Raw genomic sequence first — 25,695 nt, forward strand, 5'->3', positions numbered from 1 at the left:
TGGGCCCGGCCCCCTGGCCCCAGAAACTCCCCAGCTCGGCGAGCCACTTGCCCAAGGGCTTGCAGCACGTTTGGTGGCGCAGCTGGGAACAGAGCCCAGGAGTCCCAGCTCCAGCCCCACTCTGGCCCCCGGCCCTCCCAGCACTGCAGCTAAAGGCCAGGAGTCCTGGCCCCCGGTGGCTCCCCCACACCTATCCCCTTCCCATAGAAAGCAGAACCCAGGCATCCAGCTCCCCCCTCCCCCTTCACAGCGAGCAGCAGGCAGGGGTGCCCTCGCCGCCGGACAGGAGCAGGGGCCTGGCTCGCTCACGAACGGACGGTCCAGGCCATGGCGTTGGTTTCAATATATTATTTCCCGTGTGGCTCAGACAGAGCTGGGCTCCAGCCCTCCACGGGGGGCAGCAGCAACAGAGAACATGACTCCAATATACACAGATCACTATTTACAGGGGTCGGCCGCCCCAGGGGGCTCTGTCCTGGCTGCCTCGTCAGCAGCAAGAGAGTCTGGTGGGTTTCTCTGCGGAGGGTCCCGGGGCGGGAGGGCGGGGGGGCCCTACTGGGCGTCGATGCGGAAGGACAGCAGCTTCTCCGAATGCATGCTGTTCAGGGTGCGCAGGTCGGGCAGCTTGAGCAGCAGCTTGGTGAAGCGCGAGGTCTCTGTGGGGTGGTTCTTGAGGATCAGCGTGCGCAGGGCGCGGATCAGGGTCTCCTGCAGCTGCTCCACTGACGCCGTGTTCTCCATGCCGGAGCGGTCTGTCCCGCGGGGGGGAAAACGCACCGTGAGCCGGGGAGAGACCACCAGCAGCCCACGGCCCAGCTTCCCCTGCCTCCCCTGACGCACCAGATCTCCCGCCTGGGAGCGCAGCCGCCTGGTTCCATTCAGAGCTTTGCTTCCAGATTCCCCTCCCCTGCCTGCTCCCCCAGATCCCTGACCCTGGATGCCAGCAGCAGGCAGTGGACGCCCGGGCCCCCTGCCCTGTGGCTCAGCCGGGGGCTCGTGACCCACCTGCCGAGACCAGCACGACGGCGGTGAAGAGACCCAGCTCCTCCTCGGTGAGCTCCAGGGAGCCGAGCTTCTCGCTGAACTCGAACATGGAGCTGAGCAGGTCGCCCATGCCCATCCCCCACAGCTCCCCCAGGCTGTAGGTCGTCCGGCTCATGAACATCACGGTCTGCTCCTTCACGTTGAACAGGGGGGCGAATCGCACCATCAGCACCTGGCACGGGGGAGACGAGAGCGGTGACGGCCTGGCCCACGCGCCCTGCCAGGCACGGGGCTCCCAACAGCCGGGCAGGGCCGCGGACCAGGCACCTGCGATTGGAGGGGGCAGAACCAAGGGCACGGTGGCCATGGAGAACGGACAGCAGGTGCCCCGGCAAGGCGTCGCTGCCCTCCTGGGGTGCCAGAGGGGTGGCCACAGGAATCGACGCCCAGTGGGGCTGCCCCTTCCCCTAAGGAGAGGGACCCATTACAGGAGATTGGTTTGGGGCGGGGGGAGAGATGGAGGGAGCAGCTCTCGCTCAGTAACTGGCTTTGGGGGAGGCCCCAGGGCTCTGGTTTCATGGGCTGCTTTGAAACAGGCGCCCCTGCAGCCCAGCCACTGCTAACGACCGCAGGGCAGTGCCCCCGAGGGGGGCCCTGTGAGCGGAGAGCTGCTGCCGAGGACAGCTGGCAGGAGAAGCGAAGGCCCCAGACCTACCTCGAAGGTGCCGGCTTTGAGAAGGGCCACTTGGTCGTGCTGCGACAGGTCCTTGAAGCCCGGTATGTGCTTGGCAAACTCCACCACCTCCCGGACGGCGGGCGTGAAGCTCAGCGAGAAATCCTCCCAGATCTCCTGGACGGTGTGGCCCCTCCTGCCGTGCGGGTGCGCGTTCATGGGGCATGCCTGGGGGGGGGGGGAGCGACCTCAGACGCGGCGCAAGAGGGCCGGTCCCCAGCCCCAGACAGCCCCATTCCCTGTACCGGGGCCACTGCACCAGATCCCAGTGACTGGGACCCAGCAGGAGCCAATCCCTGCAAAACTCCTCTCTCTCTTTAACAGAGATAAAACCCCGCGACTCTGGGGCCTTAATGCCACATCCCCCTCTGCCCCCCACCAAGGCGGCCTCAGCTCCACACTGCCAGGGACGGGACCGGCTCTGATGTCCTGGCCTCAGAGACCGGACGATTACTAGTGATTAGAGGTTAAAAATACCCTGAGGCATGGGGGGAGGGGGGCGCATCCCAGCTGGAAATACCCTCATGGGGCTCTGGCACTCACCAGCAGGATGTCCTTGGTGCCCCTTTCCCATGGGCCTGCCGGGGTCTCTGCATCCTCGGCCAAGGAGGGGTAGCCGGTGGGGCACAGTCTATGGCTGTTCATGTTGTTCTGGGGGCAGGCGCTGGGGGAGCTGGAGTGCCAGGCGGGGAAGCGGGAGGCGTCGGGGTGGGGCAGGTTGTTGTTGTCATGGCGACAGAGGCTGTTGCCCTGGTAGCCGTTGGCACAGCGGCGGTTCTCCCAGTTGCGGGCGTTGTTGTCGCAGGGCCGCGGCAAGGGCAGCGCCGTGCCCAGCTTGTCGTGGGCGTAGATGAAGATCTCCTTGTGCGCCTTGGTCACCTGCGAGATGACGTCGTCCATGGCCTCCGTGGGGCTGGGGGAGCGGGGGGGCGTCAGCTGCTGGGGGAACTGAGAGAAGCAGGGCTGCTGCTGCAGTGGGGAGGCGGGGAGCTGGGGCTGATGGCACGGCAGTGGGTTGGCAGGCTGGGGGTGCCCCAGCGGGGAGCCCTCCGGTGGGCACTGCCCGCTCAGCTGGTTGTTGGCCATGTTGTTCATGGCACTCTGCATCTCCGCCAGCATCCGCTGCTTCTCACGCTTGGGGATGCGCCCGAAGCGCACGGCTGCAGAAACGGGGGGGATGGAGATTAGCATACGGGGGGGGGGGCAGACACCAGCAGATGCCCCCCAGCCTCCGCAGCTGCGCTGAGCGACCCAGGCACCTCCAGACCACCATGCACCCCACGGCAGCAGACAGGGGCAGGGCAAGCTGATCTCCCCAATCCACTCCCCCTCATAGCCACTGGCACACGCCCTGGCCTAGCGGCAGCATCTCAGAGAGCCAGGAGCTCCCAACCCAGCTGCGGAACCATCCCAACCCAGTGTCCGTGGGGCCAGCCACACGCCCAGTAAAACAGGGGAATCAAAAGTGACCTCCCAGCTGACAGCGCGGGCCCTTTGGAGCAGGGGTTTCATGGACGTGCAGCACCTGGCGCAACGGGACCCCGATCCCTGACCGCAGCCTCTCAGCACCACGAATAAAGGGGTGTGGAAGATGTGTTATTTGAACAGTGCGTAGAAGCCAGACACTGCTCGGGGCATGCCATTATGGAAGGGGGAGGGGAGGGCACCACAGTGCCGGGGGGAGCCTGCCCTGCCTCCTCCCCCACCACGCCAGGCGGGAACTCACCGTCCCGGGACATGCCGACTGACAGACATTTCTTGAAGCGGCACTGCTGGCACCGGTTCCGGTTGATCCGGATGATGGAGCAGTTCTCATTTTTCAGGCACTTTTTGTACTGGATGTTTTGCTGAATGCTGCGTCGGAAGAAACCCTGAGACAGACAGAGAGAGAGACAGGGTGAGACACGGGGAGGCAGAGCCAGGCAATCTCAAACAGCGAGGAAGGCGGACGATAGAAAACACTGTGGGATGCAAGGCCCTGACCCCGTGATGGAGCTCTGCCCCGTGGGCTGGCCACACGCTCCTCCACGCTGACCTGCCACTGGCATTTGTCTTTGAGAAATTGTTTGCAGCCAGCAGAAATGACAAAGCTCGAGGGAAAAAAATCCAGACAATTGTTTCCTTCAGCTGAAGCTACCTTCAATGCCAGGTTTACTATAAACAAGCCAAGTGCTGTCCGGTCGCCAGAGCCCTGCCTAGAATTCCCAAGGAGCCGCCATTTCCATCCCACACCCCCGATCATTGTCCTGACCCAGGAACAATGATCGTTCAGGACCGAGCGTTGGCATGCTCCAGCGGTGAACGTTTCTGGTCAGTCACAGCTGTTGGCGAGTTACGCAGGAGCCAACGACAGGATCGTTCTCCCCCAACAGTGCCGAAAACCACCAATGTTCTGGGAGAAAGCAAGCGCCTGACGCTAAACATCCAACACGGGCTGTTTTCTGGGCCCCGCCGAGGACGGGGGGCGGGAAGAAGAAGATGAAGCCAAGTTTGAAGGGAGGCGACAGAAGTTCGAGGATAAAAATAACCAAAATAAATCCCTTGAAAGCTCAGTGCCTGGACATTTTCACAAGTGGCTCGTGACTTTAAGGCATCTCCAGTCGGACTCCCAAAGAGGCCAGACGATATTGTGAAACTCTGGCCACTGCAGGGCCCCCGCAATCATTAGCTTGGGAATAATTAGGCCTTGTCTGGAGAGGTGTGACGTTGCCAGCCATGCCCGAGTCCCTTGGCTGGCTGGAGGGGCAGACGGGGGGTAATACATTAACAAGGTGTTATGACACTGGTCCCACCTCCCTCCCCAGATTGAGCCACCTGGGCTGGATCAGCAGGAGCCCCCTGTCACCACAGCTCCCCCTGCCCTGCCCTGTCCCGCCCCCTTACCTTGCAGCCCTCGCAGGCATGGACCCCATAGTGGAAGCCTGAGGCGACATCTCCACACACTTTGCAAAGCAGAACCATCCCGTTCAGCTCTGGGAGGGGAAAGAGACACCCAGGTGAGAGGCTGCAGCGCCCAGCCCCGCTCAGAAGCCAGCCCCTGGGGGCAGCCAGGCCGTCTCCCTTCCTGCGTGGCGGGCCGCTGTCCCGGCGCAGGTCTAGCTGCTGTGCCCACCACTGCTCAGACGGGGGCGCTCTCAGGGGCACGGCATCCCCAGCAGGTATGTGGCCTGCCATGCTGGGGAGGGCAGGGGGTCCAGAGAGCACCCACCTGCAAGGACAGACTGATCGAGGGGAAACAGCCAGGGATAGAGGGCACCACAGGTACCCCAGTGCCCACCCACAGCTACCCCCGGGCCCCTCCACAGCCACCACTCCCAGCCCTTCCCAGGGGTCTCCCCACACCCTGTGCCCACCCCACCTCCAGCACTCACTGGTGATGTTGCTGGTGGTCTTGCTGGGAGAGACGCGCCTCCCGTCGTCCATGGCGACCTGCAGGCCCCCGGGGGAGGTCCCGGAGGAGCTGTACGAGGAGGAGGAAGAGGAGGACGAGGAGGAAGGGGAGCCATCCTCCCGCGAGCCCTGCAGCCCAGCGCCGTAGGGCCGCGAGTCGTGGGTCAGGGAGCCGGTGGGCGAGGGCGGGAAGTAAGAGGGGAAGGCCTGCGAGCCGGACTGGAAGCTGCCGTTGGAGCTGTCGCTGCACAGGGAGACGGGGCTGGTGCGGCTGGGCGAGGAGCCGCTGGAGCCGATGTAGCTGATCACGCCGCCTGGGGAGACAGAGAGAGAGGCTGAGACCAGGGCCACGCCGCCCCCTCGAGGTGAGTGCTGGGGGGGCCTCCCCAGACGAGATGGCTCAGGGCCGGGGTGAGAGGAATGAGACACGGGGCCTTTCCCATCAAGGGGGCACCAGCTTCAATCCAGCCCAGCTGTGAGCAAAAGCTGCCCCCCGCCTGACAGCTGTTCGGTGGCCCATGTGTGAAATGAGTTGGGCAGGTCTCTGGGACAGGCAATCACAGCACAGCGAGGGGAGGGCGAGGCGAGATTTCTACGCCCCTGACTGTGCCACCCCTGCTCTGGACCTGCCTCCCCCCCGGGGGGCCAGTCCCCAGCAATAACACCCCTCCTGTCTCACACATGGGGAGGCCAAGGGAGCGAGTCAATAGCAGATAAAGCCCAGCTGGCCTCGCCCTACCGCCTACTGACCCGGCACCAGACAGCCTGGGGCCAGCCCTGCCTCCCAGGAGACTGGGGATTTCGCCCTGGGGTGGCTGAGACTGGCCCCGATGGCGCTTGGGTGAAGGGCACGGTGGGGGGGACTGGAATCCAGTAGCACCCTGACAGAGAGCAGCTGGACTGCTGCTGGGCACATCTGTTCCCCTGCAGGGCTCTCCCTGGCCACAACTCTACTGAGCCTTGGCCAGTCTAGTGTTAACCCCCCCCCCCCCCCGCCCCCAGGGTGCACCCTGGATCCCCCCCCCCCCGTCTCTGTGCGAGGGAAGCCCCTGCCCACAGGTTCAGCCTGCCAGGTCCCTTAGCTGCAGCTCCCCTCTCTGCACTGCGGAAGCTGCAGTCGCGCACAGGTAGAAAGACGCAGCATTGCAGCAAGCAGGCCAAGGACAGGCAGGGCAGCAGCGCGGGTGGGGGGAGCAGCCAGGGGAGACAGGGAGCACCGGAAATGCAGCCCCTCCCCTCAGGGATTACGCTCTTCCTAAGCCTCAGTCAATGACACACCTAGAAAAACAGCACTTGACGTCTGGGCTAGTGGGTGCATGCAGGGGGCTGTACGGGGGGGGGGTGTCTGAGTGCAGGAGGGGGTACGTGGGGCATGCATACATGCGGGGCTGTATATGCATGGAGTATGTACATGTGTGTGTCCATCTGTCCATTCACGCCCCCAGCCCCACCTCCTCTCCTACACATCCCCCCACCCCTGAAGATCTGGCTACCCTTTCCGGGCCCTTCCAGGCAGCCAGGTTTGCAGGCACCGCCGGTGATTTGCAATTACACACGTCTGCCATTGCTTCCTCCTCGCCTTTCTCCCTCACTTCTTTCCTCTTGGAGCTTTGAAATGCTCCAGCTGCTGCTGACCTACATCTGCAGGCTGGGGAGGGAGGCTCAGCTGGGCCCCCAGGCACACAAGGGAAGGGTTTGAAGCACTGGGGCAGGCAGGCGGCCAAGGGACCAGATCTTGGGCACCAGGAGCTCGGCCAAGGGGGCCTTGGGAGGCAGGGATGGGAGCAGGTGTCACAGCCAGCAGCAGTGGGGGAAAGGGGGAGGCTACCGGGGGAACTGGGGAAAACCCAAACCGCTTAAGAGGAAAAACAACAATGATGAGGCAGCGGGACTCCATGCCCAGCGCCTGACAAGCCCTAAATACTATGGAGACCAGGAAGCCTCCTGCAAAAACACAATCATCCTTGCGAAACAGACCACAAACAAGCAGGGAGGATCACGTGTGCAATCTGCTTCTGCACCAGGTCTCATCCCTGTTCGTCACTATTCCCTCCAGCCCAACAACTGCTGCTCCTGACCCTAGGAAAGCAGCCAAGGCCCAGGTCTGGATCACTAAACTCTTCTCTCATCCACCCGGGAAGGCTTCCGAGCCACCTGCATACACGGCATCTGCATGAGAGAGGCTAATGCCAGGGGTTAAGTCACTAAACGCTCACTGGGGAAACGTTTACTTAGCTGCTGTTAAAAGGCTGGCAGCCCGAGGTAAGGCCAGCGGGTTTTAAAGCCAGCAGGCTGGATCTGCCCCTCAGCTGGTGTCAGTGGGTATGAAAGTCAAGGTATGCCAATCTGCACCCAGCCCAACCCTAGGGAGAAAACTGACTCCTGCCAGGTGCTGAGGAGATAATGCAGCCAGGCCCCCTCCCTACAACACAAGGGGGAAAGAGTCCTGTTCCCTGCTGCACCCGCACACACACCTCTGCACCTTGCTGCTTCTTGGCACGTAGGAACAGAAGGAGAAATTGGATCAAGGGAGAGATCATGTCTCCTGCCAGGATTTTTCCAATGGGAACAGAGCTACCAAGAGCTATAAACAGAGAACGTGGGAGGAAAACCAGAGCCCCCTGTCAACTGCATTGAGACCCCTCAGCACTGGTTCCTCCTTCAACACCAGCAAGGTGGAAAATCAATTGGCTTTTTTTTAAATGAGGCGTAATCGGGAAGGCTTTGAATTCAGTCAGGGAGCAGGGCGGGGTGGGGAATCCCGGCTGAGCTAGAGGGTGCTGTGTGTATGTAGGGACAAGCAGTGTCTGCTACGCCAGCCGCCAATCCCTCCCCTCGCTCCAATCATTCTCAAGCTGCAGCGTCAGCTTTGCTGCATTTGTTTCCTTGTCTTTAAATAGCACAGATTGGGAAACAGAGCTCTGGAAGTAGGTCACAAAACCCCAACCGCTTCGCTCACCACGCCCAAAAGCCAGCTCTCCCCAGGCTGCCTCCAGCCTCGGGAAGGGCTCTGCAGACGAGACTGGTACCTGTCAAGGGGGCTTGTGGGAGGCACATGGGGCACGTGTGAGCGGTGAGCCCTGAAATCTCACTGCCCACCCAGGCTGCAGGACTGCTGAGGACACCAGCCTCCTGCAGAGGAGTCAGGAGCGCCTCGACACGTGGCCAGCACTGTTCTCACGCACGCTGTCCGACAGGGCCATGTGTCCCTCCCCCCGCAGAGCACAGCTGGTACACACACCCGCAGCGGGTAATGCTGGGCAGTGAGCCCCCAGTCAGACAGTCATCATCTGGGGTGACAAAGTCACCATGGCAACCGCTTTGCCACCCAACTTTTATTCAGCCCTGTGTTTGTGGGGCAAAACTCCCTCCCGGAGACCCGTTTGGGGGCAGCACATGGAGCCAGGCTATAGGGCAGAGAGTAAGGAGCATGCAGGGCTCATGATCCTAGCCTAGGACTTCAGAGACCCAGGTTCAATTCCCTGTTCTCCCAGACTCATGTGTAACCTTGGGCAAGTCCCTTAACCTCTCTGTGCCAGAGCCCATCCCTACGCTAGGGAAAATAGCAATAACCTGCCCCCCCAGCGGACCTACATCTAAGAGTGTGAGGCTAGTGATGGGAGCCAGATAAGAGAGGGGGATGTGTGGGGGACAGACAGACCCCCATGAGGAGCCAGCACCCCATGAGATGGGAGAGGCACAGCCTTGAGAGAGCAACCAGGGCTCTAGGGCAGGTCATGGGCCTTGGGGTAGCCCTAAGGTGGCAGGGGGGACCTGTGGATTGGCTGGGTCAGACCAATGGTCCATCTACCCCAGCGTCCTGTCCACCAACAGCGGCCAACGCCATGTGCTTCAGAGGGAATGAACAAAACAGGCAATCATCAAGTGATCCATCCCGTGGTGTCCAGTCCCAGCTTCTGGCAGTCAGAGGAACACCCAGAGCCTGGGGCTGCGTCCCTGAGGACCCCGACTAATAACCATTGACGGACCTGTCCCCCTGGGAACTTATCTAGTTCTTATTACAAGCCTGTCATACCTTTGGCCTTCACAACATCCCAAGGACTCAGCAGGGGGTCGGCTCAGCCTGGGGGGGCAGGGGCTAGGCCAGGGGTCCTGCTGGGGAGGGGGGCTCAGCCTGGGAGGGCAGGGACTAGGCCAGGGGTTCTGCTGGAGGGGGCGGGGCTCAGCCTGGGGGGGCAGGGGCTAGGCCAGGGGTCCTGCTGGGGGGGGCGGGGCTCAGCCTGCGGGGGGGCAGGGGCTAGGCCAGGGGTCCTGCTGGGGGGGGCGGGGCTCAGCCTGGGGGGGCAGGGGCTAGGCCAGGGGTCCTGCTGGGGGGGGGGCTCAGCCTGGGGGGGCAGGGGCTAGGCCAGGGGTCCTGCTGGGGGGGGGCTCAGCCTGGGGGGCTGGGGGGACACGTGCTAGGCTGGGGGGGTCCTGCTGGGGGGCCGGAGGTCCCGACTCCCAGGCTCTCCGCGGCTCTGGCAGCCTCACGTCCCCGCTCCACGTGTCCTGGCCGCACGTGGCTACTCCGCCCCCAGGCCCTGCCCATCACGCGTTGCTCCGCCCCCGCCGCGCTATTGGCCGCCGCTCGTTGCCCCGGCGATGGCGTCACCGCCCCGCGCGGCTGCTTCCTTTTACTTTGAAAAGGGCGGGGAGACGAAGCGCCAGGCTTCCTGGTGTGACGTCACGGGAGCCCACGGGGCGGGGCCTGCGGGGGAGGCGACCAATGGGAGGGGGCGGGGCGGGGCGGGGAAGGGAGGAAAACAAAGTCCGCACGTGGCAGTGCCAGGGAGGGGGACACGTGAGGCAGGGGGAGCCCCGGGGGGAGGGGCCGGGGGGGGGCTGCAGCCTTGGGAGGGGTGACAAGGGAGCGCCGGGGGGGCCGCAGCCCTGGGAGGGGGGGGTCGAAGAGGGGCCAGGATGCCACCCCAGGGAAAAGTGGGGACCAACTCAGCCCCCTCCACTGGGGTCAAGGGAGCTGGCTGAGGCAGGGAAGCCAGCAGCGGCCACCTGACTCCTTCCGAAGTGGGGGCGCTGGGTGACCCCACTGACCCCCCCCGTCCAGCCAGCACCCGCCGGGCCGGAGCCGGGCATGGTGGGGGGGGGGGTCACCCCTAACACCAGAGCAGCGAGGAAGCCGGAGCTGCTCCCTGCTCGGATTAACCCTGGTCCCAGACCGGGGGGCGCTGCGCTGCTGCCCGTGGCCGGGGTCCCAGGGAGCGAGCCGGGGGCTCCCTCCTGCCCCCGTCCCCATCCAATACACGCCGACGGTAGCTTGGGAACCCGAACCCCCTCCTGCTCCTCACCCAGCGGGGGCCCGGGGCCCCCTCCCAATCCGCTAGCCCCAGAGAGCTCAGACCGAGCCCCTCCCACTCCCCCACAAGAGCCGCCCCGGGGAGCGTGGGAACCCCCGCAGCCGCGTGCACCCAGCTCCCGCACCGCCGGGGGACCCCAGAGCGCCCCGGGGTGGGCAGACCGGGTCTCCGCCCCCAACAGCCCGCACAAGCGGGGGGGCTCTGAGCACCGGCTAGGAAGGAGCAGAGACGGGGGGGGGGGAGCGGTGCCCTCACACCCTGCAGGCAGGAGGAACCAGTGGGGCTGGCCGGGGCGCCCACACGCTGCACGGGGGGGGGGCATCATCACCCCTACTTCGGAGGGGCCGCGCTGGGCTCGGGGGGGGGGGGCAGCGGGGAGACGGGGAACAAGCCGATCTGAAGGGCAAATCACCTGTGTTGTTGTTGGGGTCCAGAGCTGCCATCCTGGGGGGCGCGCGGGCATCCAAGCCCGGCTCAGAAACTCCCTTCCCGGGAGCAAGGGACGCGCCGGGGCTTCGCCCCTCTGCAGAGCTGGGCACCGGCAGGACAGGAGCTCGGCGCGCCGCTGCCTCTCCCGGCGCTGCGCTGCTCCCCCTCTGCCCGGGCTCCGGCGCCAGCCCCTTTGCCTGGGACCCGCCGCAGCTGCGCAGTCCCCGGCACGCGGCTCCGGAGCATCCACCATGTGATTCCCGGGGAGCGCCTCGTGCCCCAGTGACACACTTTCGGCGAGCGGCGGGCGCGCGCAGCAGGCGGCCGGGGCGCGCGCCCAGCCCGGTGGCTGGCGGGACTTGTAGTTCCCGGGGCCCTGCCCGCCAGCCCTGGGGCGTGCGGGAGCCCGTGCGGCGGGAGCAGGGGAATTCCTGGGGAGCGACTCCGCTTCCTGCGGCTCCAAAGCGTGAGGGCTCAGACGTGGCGTGCACGCAGCCCCCCCCCCCCCCAGCTCACCCGTCCAAATAGCCCCCCCCCCCGACTCGGGTAGTTTAGGGGGCACCCCGACCCCCCCACTGGGTCTTAGAATCATAGAATCATAGAATATAAGGGTTGGAAGGGACCCCAGAAGGTCATCTAGTCCAACCCCCACTGTGTTGCTAAATGCGCAGTGACAAGCCAAAGGAGATCGAGCCTCAACTTGCAATTGACCAGCCTGCTCTGGGGGACCGGTTCCTCGGGAGGTTTTCAAAGGAGGGACGCACACACTCCGCCGCCCCAGTTTTGCACTCTCCCCAGGGCTGCCTGTACCCTGCTGCCCCTGCAGGCGGGCGTCGGTGCCCGGTAGCAAGGCCAGGCTAGCCCCACTGCAGTGCAGATTTAGGTCAGGTAGCGTTAACAGTTATCCCTTGGGTTCTCTGGCACATTTCGACAGGCCAGTCGTTGGGAAATACGGGCTCGCACCTGCAGAACAAGTTGTTCATTGCCCAGGTGGTGAAACGGATAATAATCGTCATTGATACCGTCTTTGAAGTCAGTAACCAGCAGTTCTCTGATTTGTGCCTTCTGTCGGTTCCAGAGAGGGCAGGACTCTCTGGTCTCCCTGAGTGCCAGCACTCCCCCCACCCCTGCCCCCAGCCCTCCTACCGTTCCCTATCCCGGGTGGAATTTCACAGTTCTCCCACGCTTAGACCAGGCCACAGTGCCCTGGCAATCAACCCAGGTCCAGCTACGTTCAGCATTCACAGTTCTTCTCTTTGGAAGTCTGGGCCCAGTGCCGAACGTGGTGACCAGACAGCTCCGTAAACGTTTTGTAGTAAGGACAAAAGGGGATTTTAAAGCATCAGACAATCTAGCGGTGTGTCTAACAGCTCAGCGTCCCTGACGGTGACCTAGGCAGACCTAACTTCTTTGGTCACCCCAGTGGCTGCCTGTGTCCCAGCCGGGGTCCTCTTCTAAACAACTCTCCCCTTCCCTTGAGAGACGGATCCTTTTAATCCTCCCACAGCTCTTCTGTTCTTAGACTTCTGGCCCAAACCAGTCCTGCTGGCCAGAGAGCCAGAATGCTCAAAGCTACTAGCTCCAGCATTGTCCCTTAAGAGTCTTAAGTACCTGCTGAGACCTGGCTTCTCTTGAGCCATTCTTTTTCCTGCCTGCCTGTTTTCCCAGGTAGCCCTGTTGATGTAATCCAGTATAGACACAAAGTAAACACCCCAATAACTAGGTCATAGTATTCATCACATATTGCAGAGCCGTTCCAAATCAGCAGAGCCAGAGGAAGATCTTTTTCATGGACTTCCAAGCAGGCATATCATGTGCAACCAGCAACGTGTCAACAGCCAAAACAAAGACAAATTACCCCATGACACCAGCAAAGATCCTTCTTTAAAACCAGTCATTACAGGAAGGGCAGGGACTTCAAGGAACTCTTTCTAAACTCAACAGCACCTGTGCTTGCCTGCCGGGAAAGCTGCCAAGGCTGTTGACAGGAGACACGTTTCCCAGGCCGGTGTGTGAGATGTGCTTCTTGGGCATAGCAAAACTGTCTCATGGCGCCTACCTTGGGACTTCCTCCAGGAGTTAATTGCTTCTCTCGCTTCAATCTGTAGGGTGTGTCACACTGAGGAAGAGCTTAGAGCAATGTATGGGCTGAAAGCTAAAGGCCCCTGCTCTGGCATCCCTTGGGGCAGGTAGGCCTGCCACCCACATAGCCCCTGGTCTGAAATCCGCCTCACTCAGCCAGAGACCCCAAAGCAAACCAATGCCAGTAAAAGTGGTCGGAAAATGCTGCTATTTTCCATTAAGAAATGTACAAGAAAATACACACTCGAGGGAGGAGATTTTTTGACTTTTTGGGGGCAGAAACTTTTCTGCTTTTTTGATGAAAACCTGGAAAATTTTGAAAGAAACAAAACTTGCGAGGGAAAAAAAAATGTTTTTTTAAAGGCTCGATTTGATCAGAAACATTTTTTTGAATGAGAAATTTTAACCAGTTCTTAAAACATCACTAGATCCATATAAACACGGTCAGTTCCATCCCCTTGCCCTGCCGCTGCTCTGTCTGAGGCCAAGATGTTTTGATGGCATTCTGGCCAACCAGGGGTGGGTCTGAGGAACCCCTGAAGCACGATCCCAGAACCCGTTGATAGCCAAGGTCACTGGCAGATTTCCCTGCTCTGCAATCCCACCTTCACTGAGCCGTTCAGAATAACTAGCAGGATTTATATGGAATTTCTCCACCGATCCTTGTCATGGGCTTATCTGTGTCTGGCACCAATGTGGCAGGTTCCTCCTGACCGCAGATGGAAATCCTAAACCCTGATCCACTTCCCATGTTATCGTTTATTTAATTATGACTCACAAACATATAGCCTGAGCAATGTGAGGTTGCTTTGATGCTGGGAGGAAAGGATCCTAAATACCCAACGCTGTTTGTATCTCCCCACTTGCCCACTGGCTGGTTTTCTTTACCTATTGAGGCTCAGAGCCTACCGGAAAACAGCCCTGCCTGCCTGTTGAACGGGCGCTTTGCCATCGGTTTCAGTGCCCTGACAGGTTCAGGCAAAGGGGTGAAGAGGTCGTATGCTCATCCGGCCTGGGATCGGGGAGGCCACTGCCTAATTCTGTGTAAACCACTCCTTCCCTGAGTCACCTTGAACCTGTCAGCTGACCCCTCTTTGCCTCGTCTAGCCCGGGCTGGGCTTGCCGGGGTGAACTTCAGATCCTGTCTGCCTCCAGCAAGGGGGACTGAAAAGTGACCAGGGCCTTCGTGCATCAACCCTGCCTGGTGCACCATCACTTGCCTAGATTCCCAGCCCAGAAGGGACTGTCTGGCCGGAGCCCAGTTTCAGGCATGCACAGCTGCCCTTCACGCTGTCTCTGCAGACGCCTGGGATTCTTCCTGCCTGCCAGGGAGCTCCCTTCCCCTCCACACCCATGTTCTAGGGCCGCTAGAATCAGTCCTGACCTAAGCTAGTCATTTTCAACACAGAAAACACAGCCACCCACAACCACTGCAGCAACCCCTTGCACTGGGAAGCGGCACCTCGAACATGACCTTGGCAGCCGGGAGCAGGATTGCAGAGCGTGGGACCGGCCCTGCAGCCCTCCCACCTCCAACTTGCCCTGTGTCCTCAGTGGCTGATCTGGGGAGAGTCTGTATCCCTGGGAGCACCCCTGGGGCTTAACAAAAACCGCAAACCAAGTTGCTTCACATTGGGCTGCTAGATAGAAACAGTCTCTGATTGTCGGGGACATGGAGCGGCTGCAGGTCCCCTGAGCTGTGTGAATGCTCAGCACCTGTGCCCTGCATAGCTTGTGGCAGCTAGGGTTATTAAGGGGCCACATTCCTTCCAAGAGAGTTACACCAGGGATGGATCTGGCCTGAAATAGCCTGGCCAGGGATAGGAAGAATCTTTGAGTCTAACTTCCCACCGTGAGGTTCTCGTGCCTTCCTCTGAAACACTCGGCGCTGGCCCCTGCCTGAGACAGGCCACTGTCAGGGGCGCTGGGGTCTGATCCAGTGTAGCAGCCCCTAGGTTCCGGATCCTCAGCTGGTGTCAATTGACCCAGTGCCGCTGAAGTCAGAGATCACCACCAGGATCTGGCCACAGGATGCTAAAGCTGATGGCAAGGGAGAGGTTATCGGCTTTTCCTGCGTCTGCTAAGCCTGTTCACCCTTCCCCGTCCCAAGCTGACCAAAGACAAAGTTTATGTAGGACCTTCACAAAACCAGTGCTGTGCCCTCGAGCACCCCCCACCAGTTCTGCAGGAAATGTAAGGAGTGACTGGAATGCTCCCAGGGGCTGTGCGCTTGCGGGGGTGGAGCTACATGCTGCTCGGAGGCAGAGGGATCTGTTTATGAGACTTTGCATTTTACAGCTGATTCCAACACCTCATTTCAAACATTCCTTTTCGTTATCTGGTGATAAGAACGGCAATGGACAGGTGCGTTCTGCTGCCCTGATTTGTCAGACGGCAGGAACACATTCTGCTCCCATGCACGGTGTTACTGACCAGTGATAGTTTGCATTTCCATGGCAACTTTCATCCAGGGATCCGCAAGCGCTTTGCAATTTGGGGCAGGGACTGGCTTTGCCACCCGCAAGCGCTTTGCGGCTCTTTGGGGCAGGGACTGGCTTTTTTGCTCTGTGTTTGTACAGCGCCTGGCGCACTGGGGTCTTGGTCCACACCTGGAACACCACGGCCGCTACTACGTGAATAAATAATACCTATTTCTAAACCAGCTGCTTCTCTGTCCTGGTCTGAGTCCCAGGATCTCCAGCCAGGGTCCCTTATGCTGACCAAGGCCAAATTGTAGCCCCACCCATCTACCTTGGATTAGCGAAATACTGGCCCCAAGTCAACGGGAGTGTTTCTGTTGGCTCCGGAGAGCACTGGCTCCAGCCCTCCGGGGACTCAGAGCTATTCTAAAGCAGTGGGATAGCAACATGGATCCTGAGCCAGGCCCTGCGCTGGAGGCAGTCCAGTGGGGGACACCCTGGGAACGCGGTGTCAGGCCCCGGGCTACCTCCTGCTCCCCACCGTCGCTGCTGCGTGTCCCCGAGAGACTTGAATACAGATTCCTGCGTCAATGTAAGATATTGTCAGAGGTGCACACAGCAACTAGCTCACTGGGGCCCGATCCCTCACTGGACCTCCGGGCCCTACTGCCGAACAAATAATATCTAAATATTCCTAATCATGCCGTGCGCCCCTGTGGAGCTGGAGACAGTTGCCCGTATCCTGGATGACTGCAGCCTGTCCCCTGGAGAGCTGAACTATGCTTCTCCCGTAGGGAGCTGAATGTAGCTTCCTGCCCAGGGCACACAATCCCCCGACTGGTGCCACCAGGAAATCCTTTTATCCTGGACTTGTCCCTTCACACTCCAGACCTCGCAAGAAAAACAGGCTAAGCTCAGATCCACTGCTGCCCTCTAGCCCTCTGTGGGAGGAGACTGTCACAGCCGGGCTGTGCTGCTGGGAATCACAAGGACGCAGCTGTGCAGCTTAAAAACAGACCCCAAAAGGCCTTTTGCATTTGGGGATGAAGGGGAGACACTGGGCAGTAAATCTCCTCTGGGGTTGAGGAGACAGGTCTCCGTGCCCTGTGGGTCCCAGCTTCTGGCTGTGCCCAGCCGCTATGCCACGTGACTTGGCACATCACACACTCCCAGCTCGCACCTGTGTGCGTAAGGGGTTATTTTTACTTCCAGGCTGGCCACGGCCAGATTCTTTATCTTATTAAAACTTGTTCCAGGAAAGGGCTTTTTACATGAGGCTGCAGCTCCAGAAGGCAAGCGGAGTCTGTATAGAGTCAATACTGCATGGCATTAAGCACAGTGATCTGTGTTACATCCCCTGGTGGGGTCTCACTCTGCAAACACCCGTCACAGGAGTAACCCCACCGGGCGGCTTGGAGGAGAGGCTATGAGTGCTCCCCGAATCTGCATCGAAGGACCTCGAATCAGCTCGTGTGAGCAGTCCCATTGGATTCAAGGGCTTTACTCCTGAGAGAAAGGCTGGCTCACATGAGTAAGGCCACGCAGAGCACTAGAGGGGGAACACAGATTCTATTGCCAGGTCTACCACTGGCCTTTGGGTCATTGCCTTGCCCTGCCTCAGTTTTCCCCGCTGGGGATCATGCTACTGACCTCTCTTGTACAGCGCTTTGAGGCCAAGGGATAAAAAGTGCTCCCGCAGAGCCCGGGGTGATTGCTCCTCGTCATAAGGGTTCCTTAGGTCAGCCCCACCCCCTGGGGAACAGGCCAAATCAAGCGTGCAGTGGGAGCTCTCTGACACCATCGCACATCGAGTGTTTAATACGAGGATTAGCTAATTCCCCCCACACAAACTTCAGAGCCTGCAGCTTCCAATGAGAGGCTTTGTGACAAGCCAATTCCACCGCCCCCAAGTGAATAACCCACCCTAACAAACAATGACGCGTAACATGTGTCATCAGCAGGTCAGGCGCAGCCATTAGCCCAAAGGAAACTGAGGCACAGAGACGGGACAGGCCCGAGACCACCCGGAAAGCCACTGGCATGGGTGGGGGGTATAGAATGCAGGACTCTCAGCTGCCCGGCTGCAGCCAGCCCATATAATACGTGTCAGACATGGAGGGTGCATGTGACGGCAACAAATTATCTGCTGGGGACAAACCACTTTGATTGAAGGAACGGGACGTTCGAGAGTCACATTTTGTTCCCTAACGATTCTCCTTTCTGGGCCCCTCTGCAGCAAAGACACACACATAAGGGCCAAGCTCCTCAGCTGGAGGAAATCCAGATAGCTCTCCTGACACCAGCTGAGCCGCGCTGATTTGCACCACCTCAGGATCTGGCCCCAGGCCCTGACGAAAGTCCTGTTACGCCACTGTTTGACGGGACCTCTGGGTTACTGCCAGTCCTGGTGGTTTCTGCCCCAGCGAGGTTAAGGAAGGAAAAGGAGTGGGGGCATTCAGACCTGCAAGTCAACATCAGTTCAATTCTACCTTAAATGGTCCCTTGTTTTTCCTTCTGACTATTCCTCCTTAAAACCCGGGGGCTGAGGGCTTCTGTGAAAGGGCAGGGCTGGAGGAGGCAGAAACACAGCCCACTTGGAGCCAGGGGAGAGTTTTTCTTCAACAAACATTGTCTTTCAGTGCAAACTGAATTCACAGCCCTACTCAGCTGTTAGCCAGAGCTCAGGCCCCTCCGCCTGATGGCCCAAAAGCTGCAAGGGTTTCGAGCTGGGATCTCATCGCAGCAGAGGAGCACCAGGCAGTAACCTTTGCTGGGAGTTCCCTGAAAGGTGCTTTTCAAGGTATCAATACACTGGCGGGGAAAATCAGCAAATGCTCCCTGGTCCTGACACGCATCAGGTCAATTTCTCCTGTCCGAGACCGTGACCCTCCCCTCCAGCCAGTGAGCCAGGTCTCGGCGCGTGGCAAGGAAGAGGAAATCCAGCCTCCTCCAAGGGCCTGGCGAGGCTGCCAGGCCAAGAACCAATCACCCCTGGAGGTTCTGCCAGGCAAATTCCAGCTTCACAGCACAAAGTCATCTGACGGGCTTCGAGGCCAGCTCAGCTCCAGGACCAACCCCTCCCCTCCCCAAGAGAAAGGAGTAAATAAAAACCAGGCAACCAGGGAATTGTCCCCCAAGACACAAAGGCACCACGCGGGTTGCACAACACAGAAGCTGCTTTAATTGAAACCAACACTGCAAAAAAAGAGCGGGAGGAAGGGGGGTGACCTGGGGTCTGTCATGCTGAGTGCAATCATGCAGCCGGCTGGGGACAGCCCCCTGTGCAGCACCTCGGCCTGGAGCAGGCTGCCGTGGCCCCCTGCTCCCCGATCACCCCATGGGTGGTGCAGTAGGGAGCTGAGCCAGCGCACAGGTGGTTGTAACACCCCGACTCTGCAGCCACCCAGCCTCCTGCCGCGGTGCAAGTCACGCACCGGTGAAGAGCCCCCTCCCGCTCCGTGCACTGGGCCCCACGCAGGCTCCCGGCCGCGGCCCGAGCTCGAGGCCACCCCTTGTGACACAGGCCTGGGAAGCGCTGGCCATGCAGGGAGCCGCCCGGGCTGCCCTGGCACAAACAGGCACTGGGAGCAGGGTAACCTGGAGTCACTTTTGGGACTGCAGAAGGCAAAGGGCACTGACCCCTCCCCAGAGGCCAGGGGGATGCACGAGCCGGGGTGGTCGCTTGTGCATTGCCCCCCTTTGAAACGATCCTGTCCAGGGCCTCTCTGGGATTTGCACAACAATTAGGAGGGGTCCCCCTCTGGCGTAAATGCACTTGTTTGCACGGGGCCCTGACCTAGCTGCAGTGACCACATAGTGTATGAATGCCTTGGGACCATGTCTACACTCTGGGTGCTCCAGCCCCTGCTGCAGGCTGTCCAGGCGTCCTTGTAGGATCTCCCTTGCAGCCCGTGCAAGGCTTTCCCTTTCCTCCTTCCCAAGGACGCGGGGACCCGCCCCGCTTTGGTGCAGTCTAACGCCTGCGGAGGTGGCGGGTGAGAGCTTTCCAGCAGCCTCCCCCTTGCTCTGCATTGCAGGAGCTGCCAGGCGGAGGGAATATAGGCTGGACTCCTGTTACTGGCTGTTCCTCCTAACCCACTGCCTGCCTTGGGAGAGAGCCCACATTCCTGCCTGCCGGATGCAGCAGCCTCAGAGCAGCGTCACCAGAAATTCTGGCAAACTAGAGCCCGGCTCTTGCAAAGCCTCAATTCCCGGGGTTCCCGGTGGCGTTCCAGGGAAGGGGGCTAGCCCTGGCTCAGACTCAAGCGTGTGGGTCGGTCTTTGCAGGATCGGTGCCTAGGTCGTTCCCCATCCACGCTGCTCCCAAGGCATGTCGCAGTCCCCCCATTTCGAAAGCAGATCACGGAGGAAACAGCTTCTGCATTTGGGTCTCCTGCTTGATTGCAAAAGGTTCGGGCTGGTGGTTTGGGGAACTGCTCAGATATAGCTGCACCGTGCAAGTCCCAGTGGAGACGTCCTGCACAGGGGTAAAAACCACTGGCCCTGGGGTAAAGCCCATGTTTGTAAGTGTTTGAACAAGGGGCTGGCGCTGGGGTCCTCGCTCCGGTGCAGAGAAATCCAGGGCCTGCTTCGCCGCTGGCTTGCACAAACATTTGACATGTATGGAAAGAAACCTTATGTGGCTTCGGAGTGTACAAAAATGTGGAAAAGCTTTTATCGGTGTGGGCACGGTCGGTGCCCTTGCACTCTGCTTGTCACTGTTCCCGCATGGACAAACTCCTGGCAGGCTTTGGGGGGGAGGGGAGCCTGAGCCACTGCGGGCTGGCAGGCGGGGGTGTAGTTTATAAAATCCTGTCCTCAGGTTTTTGTGTCAGTTTTTGGGCTTTTCTCTGTAGTTTTGTGGTTTCTAGATGTGGCTCAGATCCATGCTCAGGACGCTCTCGGGAGCTTTGGTGGTTTCCTGAAAGCCCCCAGCTCCTGGAGTCATGGGCACAGGGACGAACGGCAGCAGCCCTGCCAGCCTACGTTTCCAGCCCCTGGGCTTGCAGCAGCGAGTGAGAGACACGGTCCTGAGCCCGGAAGGCGAGTGCGCGGAACGCCCCCACGGACGATTTCTGGTCTCAGGGTTCTGGGGGCTCGACTCAGGATTTCTGAACCCTTGGGGTGGGCAATGCTGCCCCGGGGTTACACTGATCCCTGCTGGAGGCCCCTTCTCACCCTTCCGCCAGGCTGCCCCTGGGCCTGCACGCTGCCCTGCCTCCCTATACATCCTTCATTCCCTCTTGACTTGCCCTGATGCCAGCTGATAACGGCTGGGTGGGGGAAGGACTTTGCCTGTTTATCCTCTTTATCTGGCCTGCACCTTCCCTCCCCCAGCCTTCCCGATTGATTGTCACCTGCTTTAATTCGATTGCAAACCCGTGGGGCAGAGACGGGGTCTCTTGTTCTCTGTTAGTACAAGGGGCCTGGATGGGGCGGGAGCTCGGACCAGAATAGACCATGCTGAAAGACTTCATTTGGCACCTGGAGCCCCGACTCTACAGTGATGGCCAGAACCGGGCTCAGGTTCGGGGTGTCCCGCAGCCCACATGCCCCCGACCTACTGAGCGCTTTGGGAAACCTCCCACGGCACCCAGGGTGTTACCCTGGGGATGGATTTGGGCCCAACTTTCTCCCCCGCTGTCCGACTAACGCACTGGATGTGTTGGGTCCCTGAGGGTGATTGACAGATGCCGCTCTCCTCCTGGGAACCCCTGTGTGCGCTTCAGGATTGGGCCCCGCTGGCCGAAACAGACGCCCAGGGCCGTGCCCGCGGGCACCGGGGAGGGACCGAGCTCCCTGCACGTTCCCATCAGGATGGGGCTTGTTGTTGTTTGTTCCTTTTCGCTCCTAAGGCCGAGGGATCTGGGCAAACCCGGAGCAGCGGCCGTGCTGGCACGGAGGCCGGGCATGTGCTCCTGGGAGTTGGCTCTGCTCCTCTGACCCAGCCTAGGGCTTGTGTTTTCCTCGCCAGCCCACGTGAGCCCAGGCGCTACCCTCCCCTTCTCCTCCTGGTGTTTTCAGCCCGCTCCCTCTGAGCGCTGTTTGTGGCGCCTGCATCACGTGGCCCAGGCATGTGAGGGCTGCTCCATTTTTAGCCACAACAACTTCCCTGCTAAACATCCCTGCTGCAGAGACATGTGCAGGGCTGGGAGAGGAGGCCAGGCACGTGGGCCTGCAGGAGCTGGGTGCTGGGTGTGCTCGCTGGCCGCCCGCAGGAAACTCCTCTCGCCGAGCAAAACACGCGGGCGCTGGTCCCTGCGGAGCAGGGCAGCCCTGTCAATAAGGCTCGGCTCAGTGCAGCCTCTTGGAGACAGTTTGCTGCAATGGAGATTTCAGCTCCGGGCTGCCAGGCGCAGAGGGAAGCGGGGAGGGGGAATTTGGCTCGGGAAGCTCTCTGCTGCAGAGGGATTGCAGTCCAGCCAAGCTGGGAGCTTTCCTTCCGCAGCGCAGTGCAAACACGGCTGCTGAGACAGGCAAAGGCTGGGGGCTGCCACCTTTTGGGGGAACAGCACGCAGGGCAGGTTAGCTGCTGTGATCGTTGGTGTCATGATCCCATGGACTGCCCAGGGCCCCCCCCCAGATCAAAGCAGTTCTGTGAGACGACAGCACATCCTCCTTTCAATAGGAATTCGTTATTTCTTTGTGCTGGGAAATGCATCGAGATCCTTCTGCCCAGCGTGAGACAGCTCCTGCCCCAGAAAGCTAATAACCTAGACAGTCAGACCCAGCCAGGAAGACTGACTCATGAGCACTTTGCTAATACCTGGGCATAGTATCCATCCATCTGCCCCCCCACTCCCAGACACATCGACCGATAGATTCAGAGATTCCCAGGCCCTACAGATGGGACCGCTGTGGTCCCTGAGTCTGACCTCCGGGGTCGCCAGGCCAGAGAACTGCCCCAAAGCAACTCCCAGGGCAGATCTTCTAGAAAAACTTCCCGTCTGGATTCCCAAATTGCCGGGAATGGAGAAACCAGCACGAGCTCAGGCAACGGTTCCGCTTGCTCTGTCTTTTCAAAGGCTCGGCACCCACCCTCCGGGCCGGGATCCCCCAAATGCTCAGTTCAGTGGGCGCATGTTGAGTGCCCATCACCTTAGCATCCAGGCTCCAGATACCGACTTCAGTCTCGCCTGTGGGGACTTTCCTCTCCTCTGTTGTTCGGTTCTGCTGCTCTTGCTCCGATCCTTTCGTTCCTTCCTCCAGGCCTTGGAACGAAGCGAATGTCATGCGGGCGAAGGGGCCAGGCAGGGGGTCCCCCTGGAGCGTCTGTGCGCCCAGAACAGGGATGGCGCAGCTACGGCAGGACCGGCAGCTCCTGTAGCCTGCTCCTGCCATCCCGAGTGGGACCCCACTCGAGCCGAGGACAACTGAGTCCGTTTGGCCCAGAGGTCAGTGCACTGAGCCTGAACACCCTCACTTCCCGCGAGCTGTGAAACAGCCAGCTTTGAACCAGTGACCTAGAAGGGACATGCAGCTCAGTCCCATGACAGTCCGGCATGCATCACGACATGAAGCAATGAGGGACCGTGCAGTCCTCTCCCCTTACCACTAGGCCTGACTCCTTCCCTGGGCAGGGTGTAGAACCCAGGAGTTCTGGCTCCCCGGCCCGGGCGCTGACCATTACCACACACTGTACAGCCATCGCAGCAGCCCCTCCGTGGCTGGAGCTAAGCGCCACCGGCATCCCAGTCAGCTGTCGGCCCACGGAGCGATGGGCTGATTTTTCACCCAAGCTGCCGGTCTGCCCCACGGCTCCTCCCTGCACCGCTGGCCCCAGCCCTGCTGCTCTGTGCCTGAGGGAGGGTCACCGCACACTGGCATGCCCCCGGGCAGAGCTCAGCAGAGGACACAATGAGAGAGGCAGCACCCTGCTGGCACTAGGCAGCCTGGCACAGGAGAGACCCGCCCGAGGTTGCAGTGACCCCTGCCAGGTGACCCACTGGACTGCACATGGGTTTCACTGGCAGACCCCTGAGGGTGAGGGGGATTAATTATCCCAGCCATTCCCCCATCTGCCCACATGCCTGTTGTAACAGGCTCGGTCCATTGGCACGGCTGGAAATTTACCAGCCCAGGCGACTCCCGGAGATCTGAGCTGCGGGCACAGGCCGGGCAAAGGCAGCCAAGGATCAGCACCATCCTCACACTGGTGCTGCCCAGTTGAGATGCCCCCGGCCACCCCTGCGAGGGAGCGTTGGGACCAGAGGCTGAGTGGGACATGGGTGGGACAGAGCCTGGGGGGTTCACGCGACAGATCGGGACAGAGCACCGCGGCAGCTGGACCCTCGCTCTGGGCTGTGCACATGCGCAGGTCGCCGGGGCTGGAGGGCGCCTCCCACTGGCTGCTGCTCTCCAGTGCCATGAGGGTCTCACCGGGAAGCCCCCCAGGGTCCGAGGGCACCTTGGACACAAGTTTAACCTGATGCCAGCCAGGCTAAAGGGATCCTTGTGGGGATCCCAGCTCGGCAGGGCAATGTGCTTCCCCACCAGCGTCCCGCCGTGTCGGGGCTGGTTCCTGCACCCCTTGCCCTGACCCTGCACCGGGTGCCAAACCTGGCGCCTGTGGGTCAGCGTCTTCCCCAGGGGTAAAGGAGCCCACGGGGGAAGATCAGGGTCCCTGGAGACAGCTGAATGCAGCCAGCTCTTCCCACACCACCGGCCTGCCCCATCCTGGCTGCTGCTGAGCTTTGGAGCCACCGAGCGGCCAAATATCGAAACTGCCGCTGTAGCAGGAGCCTTTATCAGCAGCCGCAGAGAGCAGGCTGGGGATGGGGCCTGCTGATGGCTCCAGCAGCATCTGGGGTGTCTGGGCTGCGAACGTCTCTGAGCCCCCTGCAAGGGGGCCTTGGGCCCCTCTCCCTCCAGCAGCCTGGCTCTCCCCAGCCCTCACTCCGCCGCTGGCTCCCTGGGCCAGCCATGGTGCTGCAGGGATCCCGCCGGAGCACAGACCCGTCCCACAACAATGGGAGGGGGGCCCCGTCCCGCGGGTTAATCCCCTTCTCTGAGGCGGTAGCAAGGACGACAGGAGAATCCCTCTGGCATCCTGGCTGTGTCTGCCCCGGGGGGGGGGTCAGTCGACCTATCTACAGCGCTCGGGCCATGAAATGTGTCACAGCCCTGGGCGACGTAGCTGAGTCGATCTCATTGTTAAGTGTGGACCAGGCCTGTGTGTCTTTGGGTGAGTCACTTGGCCTCTCTGTGCCTCAGTTTCCCCCCGCCTGGCAGAACTGATGACCCTGCTGAGAGGGTGGGAGGCTGCATTTGGGAACGTTCCCAAAGTACACAGAGCCCCTGTGATGGGAGGTGCTGGGGGACGGCTGCAGTTGGGACATGCTGAATGCCTGCGGCTCCCAGGGACTGGAAAGGTGGGCTTGGGCCAAAGCCCTGGACTGGGACCCAGGGAGCCTGCCGGCCCATCGCCCTGCACCTCATCCTGTCATCCACGGCCCTGCAGACTGACCTGGCAGCATCTCACAGCCCTTTGTTCTGGTGCAGGGCGTTGGGGAACCAGCCGGGCCAAGAGGCCCGGGTGCAGTTCCTGGCTCTCCCTGACCCTGCCTGATCACTGGGCAAGTCGGGACTTCTCTAGCCCAGCCCCAAAATGGCAAGAATGATCCTTCCTTTGTCCCAACCTACTTGGGCTGTGAGCTCTCGCTGCAGCACCCAGCACAACGGGGCCTCAATGTCAGTAGCTGCCGAGAATCAGGTCATTTTACTTAACTGCCCAGAACATCTCCAGAGATTGGGCTGTTGTTCCCAGGCATGTCCCAGATTTGCCTGCCAAGAACTTCCAGTGGCTTATTCCATGGAAACCCTCTGGCTGTTAGGCAGGCGGCACTGATGGATGGGATTTACCTGCAGTAAGAGAGGCCAGTGGGAACTAATTAGCAGATTAATAGCTGTGTAAGGCTGACGGGCCCATTCTGATCAGCTCATCTGACCTCCTGCATAGCCCACGCCATCAACTTTCCCCCAGGATCACTGCAGCAAGCCCATCTCTTGTTTGGGCTGGACCGTGACTGCAGTCTCGAGTCAATGACTCCAGGAGCTGGAAACCCCACCATGTCCCTGGCCGATTCATTCCCCTCGCTATTAAAAATGGGCACCTCATTTCTGATCTTGCTTTAGCTGCCAGCCGCAGGAAGTCTGGCGGCCTTGGTCTGCTCCATGAGAGAGTCCTTCCCTCTATGAACTCTCTTTCCTGGGTCGCTTCTTACACAGCGCGCTCAGGTCACCCCTGAACCTTCTCTTGCATAAACCGAATAGCCCGAGCAACTGGCTTTGTTACTGTTATGATCAGACCAAATTCTCTGCTGGCATAGCTGTTGACTTCAGT

The 25,695-nt window shown here is 60.5% G+C and overlaps 1 protein-coding gene across 1 annotated transcript; it reads right to left on the reverse strand.

Moving 5' to 3' along the window:
* Window positions 1–333: 333 nt before the first annotated feature.
* Window positions 334–11,105, reverse strand: NR1D1 (nuclear receptor subfamily 1 group D member 1). The gene is made up of 8 exons (XM_048829748.2): window positions 10,835–11,105; window positions 5,089–5,421; window positions 4,601–4,689; window positions 3,444–3,588; window positions 2,261–2,877; window positions 1,700–1,885; window positions 1,006–1,216; window positions 334–752 (listed from the first exon to the last, which is right to left on the reverse strand). The coding sequence occupies exons 1-8, from the start codon at window positions 10,863–10,865 to the stop codon at window positions 553–555; spliced, it is 1,812 nt and encodes a 603-aa protein (XP_048685705.2). The 5' UTR covers window positions 10,866–11,105; the 3' UTR covers window positions 334–552.
* Between the last annotated feature and the right edge of the window lie 14,590 nt (window positions 11,106–25,695).

The sequence above is a fragment of the Caretta caretta genome, chromosome 27 (genome assembly GCF_965140235.1).
Source record: "Caretta caretta isolate rCarCar2 chromosome 27, rCarCar1.hap1, whole genome shotgun sequence".
Lineage (NCBI taxonomy): Eukaryota > Metazoa > Chordata > Testudines > Cheloniidae > Caretta > Caretta caretta.